This window comes from Salmo salar, chromosome ssa22, assembly GCF_905237065.1.
Source record: "Salmo salar chromosome ssa22, Ssal_v3.1, whole genome shotgun sequence".
Classification (NCBI taxonomy): domain Eukaryota; kingdom Metazoa; phylum Chordata; class Actinopteri; order Salmoniformes; family Salmonidae; genus Salmo; species Salmo salar.
The window spans coordinates 42,126,696-42,134,285 of NC_059463.1; the positions used below are offsets into that span (position 1 = coordinate 42,126,696).

At 44.5% G+C, this 7,590-nt stretch overlaps 1 protein-coding gene across 1 annotated transcript; it reads left to right on the top strand.

Annotated features, from left to right (window-relative positions):
• Nucleotides 1-4,734: 4,734 nt before the first annotated feature.
• On the top strand, nucleotides 4,735-7,558 carry LOC106583459 (mitochondrial RNA pseudouridine synthase rpusd4). Its single transcript, XM_014167657.2, has 6 exons — nucleotides 4,735-5,306; nucleotides 5,460-5,664; nucleotides 5,953-6,046; nucleotides 6,255-6,405; nucleotides 6,720-6,817; nucleotides 6,945-7,558. The coding sequence occupies exons 1-6, from the start codon at nucleotides 4,847-4,849 to the stop codon at nucleotides 7,137-7,139; spliced, it is 1,203 nt and encodes a 400-aa protein (XP_014023132.1). The 5' UTR covers nucleotides 4,735-4,846; the 3' UTR covers nucleotides 7,140-7,558.
• The last annotated feature ends 32 nt before the right edge of the window (nucleotides 7,559-7,590 follow it).

Below are 7,590 nucleotides of genomic sequence, written 5' to 3' on the forward strand. Positions count from 1 at the left end.
CATATCCTACCTTCTGGGCCCGAGTAGCAGGCAGTTTAATTTGGGCATCCAAAATTCCGAATGCTGCCCCCTACCCTAGTGAAGTTAAATAAGCATGCCCCATTCAAGAAATTTAGAACCAGGAACAGATATAGCCCTTGGTTCTCTCCAGACCTGACTGCCCTTAACCAACACAAAAACATTCTGTGGCGTTCTGCATTAGCATCGAACAGCCCCCGTGATATGCAACTTTCAGGGAAGTTAGAAACCAAAGGCTAGCTTTTTCAAGCAGAAATGTACTTCCTACAACACAAACTCAAAAAGGTTCTGGGACACTGTAAAGTCCTTGGAGAATAAGAGCACCTCCTCCCAGCTGCCCACTGCACTGAGGATAGGAAACTCTGTCACCACCGATAAATCCACTACAATTGAGAATTTCAAAAAGCATTTTTCTACGGCTGGCCATGCTTTCCACCTGGCTACCCCTACCCCGGTCAACAGCATGGCACCCCCCACAGCAACTCGCCCAAGCCTTCCCCATTTCTCCTTCTCCCAAATCCAGTCAGCTGATGTTCTGAAAGAGCTGCAAAATCTGGGCCCCTACAAATCAGCCGGGCTAGACAATCTGGACCCTTTCTTTCTAAAATAATCTGCCGAAATTGTTGCAACCCCTATTACTAGCCTGTTCAACCTCTCTTTCGTGTCGTCTGAGATTCCTAAAGATTGGAAAGCAGCTGCGGTCATCCCCCTCTTCAAAGGGGGGGACACTCTTGACCCAAACTGCTACAGACCTATATCTATCCTACCCTGCGTTTCTAAAGTCTTCGAAAGCCAAGTCAACAAACAGATTACCGAACATTTCGAATCCCACCGCACCTTCTCCGCTATGCAATCTGGTTTCAGAGCTGGTCATGGGTGCACCTCAGCGACGCTCAAGGTCCTAAACGATATCTTAACCGCCATCGATAAGAAACAATACTGTGCAGCCGTATTCATTGACCTGGCCAAGGCTTTCGACTCTGTCAATCACCACATCCTCATCGGCAGACTCAATAGCCTTGGTTTCTCAAATGATTGCCTCGCCTGGTTCACCAACTACTTCTCTGATAGAGTTCAGTGTGTCAAATCGGAGGGTCTATTGTCCGGGCCTCTGGCAGTCTCTATGGGGGTGCCACAGGGTTCAATTCTTGGGCCGACTCTTTTCTCTGTATACATCAATGATGTCGCTCTTGCTGCTGGTGAGTCTCTGATCCACCTCTACGCAGATGACACCATTCTGTATAATTCTGGCCCTTCTTTGGACACTGTGTTAACTACCCTCCAGACGAGCTTCAATGCCATACAACTCTCCTTCCGTGGCCTGCATCTGCTCTTAAATACAAGTAAAACTAAATGCATAATCTTCAACCGATCGCTGCCTGCACCTGCCCGCCTGTCCAGCATCACTACTCTGGACGGTTCTGACTTAGAATATGTGGACAACTACAAATACCTAGGTGTCTGGTTAGACTGTAAACTTTCCTTCCAGACTCACATCTCCAATCCAAAGTTAAATCTAGAATTGGCTTCCTATTTCGTAAGAATGTATCTTTCACTCATGCTGCCAAACATACCCTCGTAAAACTGACCATCCTACCGATCCTCGACTTCGGCGACGTCATTTACAAAATAGCCTCCAATACCCTACTCAATAAATTGGATGCAGTCTATCACAGTGCCATCCGTTTTGTCACCAAAGCCCCATATACTACCCACCACTGCAAGCTGTACGCTCTCATTGGCTGGCCCTCGCTTCATACTCGTCGCCAAACCCACTGGCTCCAGGTCATCTACACGACCCTGCTAGGTAAAGTTACTCCTTATCTCAGCTCGCTGATCACCATAGCAGCACCCACCTGTAGCACGTGCTCCAGCAGGTATATCTCTCTGGTCACCCCCAAAGCCAATTCCTCATTCGGCCGCCTCTCCTTCCAGTTCTCTGCTGCCAATGACTGGAACGAACTACAAAAATCTCTAAAACTGGAAACACTTATCTCCCACACTAGCTTTAAGCACCAGCTGTCAGAGCAGCTCACAGATTACTGCACCTGTACATAGCCCATCTATAATTTAGCCCAAACAACTACCTCTTCCCCTACTGTATTTATTTATTTTGCTCCTTTGCACCCCATTATTTATATTTCTACTTTGCACTTTCTTCCACTGAAAATCTACCATTCCAGTGTTTTACTTGCTATATTGTATTTACTTCGCCACCATGGCCTTTTTTGCCTTTACCGCCCTTATCTCACCTCATTTGCTCACTTTGTATATAGACTTATTTTTCTACTATATTATTGACTGTAGGTTTGTTTTACTCCATGTGTAACTCTGTGTTGTTGTATGTGTCAAACTGCTTTGCTTTATCTTGGCCAGGTCGCAATTGTAAATGAGAACTTGTTCTCAACTTGCCTACCTGGTTAAATAAAGGTGAAATAAAAACAAAAATAAAAAAAGGAGCAGACAGGCTTCCCCGAAGGATTAGTAAGACCCTGAGACAAACAAACACATATTTCGAAACCTGTTACAATATATAACATATCTCTCTGTAATATATACTGTATATATATTATAATGGTGCCGGAGGAGATGGCTGCCGTTTTACGGGCTCCTAACCAACTGTGCTATTTTGTGTTTTTTTCACATTGTTTGTAACTTATTTTGTACATAATGTTGCTGCTACCGTCTCTTATGACCGAAAAGAGCTTCTGGATATCAGAACAGCGATTACCGACCTAAAACTTCTTTAATGAGTCCGACGCAAAAGATATACTGCTTCTCCGAGACCAGGCCAAAATCCCTGTCATTCACGTGAAGAAAAGACGGAAATACAGGGGGTGGTGATCGGGTGTCTTTTGAGAATTCATCAGCCGAGTGGGTAACCCGCCTCTACCATCCGTTCTATTGGCCAACGTGCAATCACTGGAGAATAAACTGGATGATCTCCGTTCGAGACTATCCTACCAATAGGACATTAAAAACTGTAATATCTTATGTTTCACAGAGTCGTGCCTGAATGACGACACGGATAATATACAGTTGGCTGGGTTTTCTGTGCATCGGCAGGACAGAACAGCTACGTCTGGTAAGACAAGGGGTGGGTGTGTGTGTCTATTTGTCAATAACAGCTGGTGCGCAATGTCAAATATTAAGGAAGTCTCGAGGTATTGCTCGTCTGATGTAGCTCATGATAAGCTGTAGACCACACTATCCACCAAGAGAGCTTTCATCTATATTTTTCATAGCCGTCTATTTACCACCACAAACCGATGCTGGCACTAAGACTGCACTCAACGAGCTGTATAAGGCCATAAGCAAACAAGAAAATGCTCATCCAGAAGTGGTGCTCCTAGTGGCCGGGCACTTTAATGCAGGCAAACTTAAATCAGTTTTACCACATTTTTACCAGCATGTCACATGTGCAACCAGAGGAAAAAAAAACTCTAGACCACCTTTACCCCACACACAGAGACGCATAAAATTCACCCTCCATTTGGCAAATCTGACCTGCTTACAAGCAAAAACTAAAGCAGGAAGTACCAGTGACTAAAGCAGGAAGTACCAGCTACACAGACAGGAATATGTTCCGAGATTCATCCAAAGGCATTGAGAAGTTCAGATAGTAATTGGAGTTCAGATAGTAATAATATCAGCTAATTGGGTCGAATGGCAAATTCATTCGGGTGACCCTAGAATTGTATTGAAATTGAAATTATGTAATTGTGTGAGTTGTTCAGGGGCAAAACGACAGATTTTTACCTTGTCAGCTCGGGGATTTGATCTTGCAACCTTTTGGTTACTAGTCCAACGCTCTAACCACTAGGCTACGCTGCCACACATTCAATTATGTTATTATTGTTGACTATAACGTAATCATTGAATGAAATAGCGTACCCATCTACATTTACAATTTAATTGATACATTAGATAAATAATACTAGCACATCCATTTACATTGTTGTAGAATAGGCTACTACTGTATCCACACTATATTAGGATACCGTTATGATTTAATTGGTTAACACAACAGGCCTAAATATTTCATCCCAAGGATTCCGAATAGCACGCACCCTCTGGGAAATCTTATGAACTCGTCTATACGACTGAAAGTCAGGGACACAACTCGCATTGATTGTCCGGTGTACTGGGAACTGGAAACAACACAGTCTGTGATTGGCTAACGTTTAGATCTGCATACAGATCTGCATAAAAGTGATACAAATGTGACATGTTGCAATTGTGGTGGGAATGCCCAACAAGGGTGTTTGAGAATGAGGTGGCCAAAGTCAGGGCTGTCCAGAGAATTTAATATGCAGCGACTGTTAATAGGGTTGAGGGTTCGAATGGTGCTTCTGAAGAGTCCATGGTGGTGGATAGGCCTTCACTGAAGGCTGCAGGGTTTGCTATTCAACAGCAGGACACAGATACGTGGGGGCGGCAGGTCGCCTAGTGTTTAGAGCATTAGACTAGTAACCGTAAGGTTACAAGATTGAATCCCTGAGCTGACAAGGTGAAAATCTGTCGATCTGCCCCTGAACAAGGCTGGTAACCCACTGTTCCTAGGCAGTTAACCCGCTGTCATTGAAAATAAGAATTTGTTCTTAACTGACTTATTGCTTCTTCACAAGCATTCCCGGAAGTCTTGAGATGTTGCGTCTCTGGGTTAGAAACTCTGTGGTACAGGCTTTAGAAACTCTGTGGTAGCGAATCTGAAAAAAGGGAAGTCAATTTACATCATTTCCGGTGACGATAACCCTAATGGTGCACTCCAGTGTTTTCAGCTGCAGAACGACATGAGATTTAACAATCTTCAAAGTAGCTAGTTATCATGAACAGCTATAGGACGGTTACATTGGCTTGTAATAATGATGTTATAAGGACATGTAAAGGGGTAATTCGCTCAGGGAAAACGGGCAGTATTTGTCACATATCGAGGGGAGTAGCATCCTTGCTCACGCGAGCACATGCTTCTGCCCCGAGACGAGAGGAACCACCACCAGTGTCTGACTCTGACAAGAGACCGAATCTGAGAGCCATCGACCTTGCACGCAAAATTCGCCAGGAGAAACAGAAAGGAAATGCGACTGGTGGTGGGTCAGACGCGGCTGTCCTTAATCCGTCGGTGCCAGTGTCCCAACTTCAAAAGAGGGTCATCGAGCTGCGACAGTTCACTCAGCAGCTACAGAATGTTCACCCCAACGTTCTTGCAAAGCACCTTCACAGAGGTCTGATCCTCCCGCATCCAGAGCTCGCCGTCGTTAATAAACCATATGGAGTTTCTGTTCAAGGTAAGGTGTATGAAGTGCTGTATTCAGTCAAACACACAATCAAAGATAACGTGATGATTAAGTCTGTTCTTTTTAATGTCTCTTTAAGAACACATCTGTGCCAGAGCAGTGGTCAAATCCACAGTGATTTAAATACCATATTCTTCCTCTTAGATGGGTCAAGCAACAAAAACAACATCTCAGACGTGCTTCCAATCCTTGCCAAGATGATGGATGGAATAAGGGCTGGGTCTCAGCTGCACGTCTGCCTTGGATTAGACAAGGAGGCGACAGGGACCCTCCTGCTGGCAAGGACTGAGGAAGCACTGGACCATGTACAAAATCTTCACAAAAACCACCAAGTGGAGAGGAAATATTGGTGTGGATGTGGATTTTGTTTCAAATAAGGATCCAGGCAGCACATCATTCACATTTCAAAACCATCAATTGAGGGCAGCAAATTAACATAGAATATGCCATAAAGCTATTGCAATGACCCTGGCATTAATAAGACATTACTGCTCCCCCAATGGAACTTTCCCATGGAGCAGCGGTAATGTCTTAATCTGGACGCAAGGGTTATTGAGCACGATTCACACCTCGCAACATGTTACGTCCTTGTTTCGTTACTTTAAATCATCTTCCATTCTCCCTATTCCCCATGCAGGGTTGTTGCTGTGGGCGTGCCTGTTCCTTCTGAGGGAGTGATTGACATTCCTGTCATAGAGAGAGAGGTCACAGGGGCTCAGCCTCACTTCAAGGTAACGTCATTTTGTAATAATATCTCACACTTCTTAACCAGTGCTGCCAATAGTTCTGTTAAAATCTAGTCATTATGACCAGTATTGTCATCCAGTCAGTCTTTCCTCTCATTTGTATTGGTGGCTTTCAGTATACTGCGCTGTCCTTGAAGTTTTGAGCTTGACAGTCTTATATACACCGAACCTAACTACCCATAACCCTTCTCAGATGGGCCTGAGTCCTGTGTACAGGGTGAGTGACGGGGGCGAGGGAGTGACCAAAGTGCGGGCCAATCGGCAAGCCCAGGGTGCAGTGACTCAGTACCGTGTCCTGGACAGCAGCAACGGCTGCAGCCTGGTAGAGCTCCAGCCTATCACAGGTAGAGACACAACTGAAGCTGACTCTGGGGTCGTTCCAAGTTGTTGGTTTTTGCAGTCACCCTGCACATCCCAAAAGATTGCTATATAACATGACTGCAAAATGTTATGCTGTTTTCAAATGAAACACTACCTTGCTCTTGTTAAAGCTTTTAGAATTGATTTCAGTCATGTTGAGGGGTCTACCACATGCTAATAACAGATTAACCTAGGTCCTAGAGGATACTATGCACCATGTTATAGTAGCACTAATAACTTTGAACCTTCATAGAAAGCTGTTCCCTCTCTTGCCCCGTCCACCCTCTTGTGCTTCTAGGGGTGAAGCACCAGTTGAGGGTCCATATGGCATACGCTCTGGGATCTCCTATCCTCGGAGACCACAAATACTCCCACTGGACCAAACTGGCACCTCAGGTAAGGCAAACGAACATCACCAGACTTCACAATGTAGAAGCTTTACAACAAGGTAGCCTAGCATTTAGACCTCTTTGGTGCCAGTGATTGATGGGCAGTTTTTTAAAATCATTTTTTTTTACTTTAGAAACTGCCAGATGGTGTATTGCGGAGGCTGGGACTGGAACAGAGCAAAGCGCGTTATCTGCCTCTCCACCTGCATGCCCGTCAGCTGACACTGCCAGAGTTCAAAGGTCAGAGTGACATTACAGTGTCTTGCCCCCTGCCAAAGTATTTCACCAGCACTTTGCGACGACTGCAGATCCCGATTCCAGATGAATGATGCTTCAGCAGCTCCCGCGCAGTGCAGACAGGATACAGAAGACTCTTGCTTCAGAAATATGGAGCAGCATCACTTCAAGTGACCCTTGGCCTAGCGGTTTAAGTTTGTACCTGGACTGGGAATTAACTGTGTGTGGAAAATAAAATAAATGAAACCAGTATTTTCCTATGCTAGGACCCTATCACATTGGGTCTATTTTAAGAACAGGACCATCTATGCAGATATGTTTGAAAAGTAAATTAATTTGCAACTTTTATACAGACCTGTAAAATGGTGAACTGATAGTGGTATTCATTGAGATCGTGCAAACTCTACCCACCTGAGACAAATTGCAACTTGCTAATTCTGATAAATAGTTATGGCAAGTTAAGTGACATCACTTCACGGTGTACATTGACATAAAACCAGATCCTACATTTGTCCCTTGTATGGACTTTTTTTTTTTCTACCA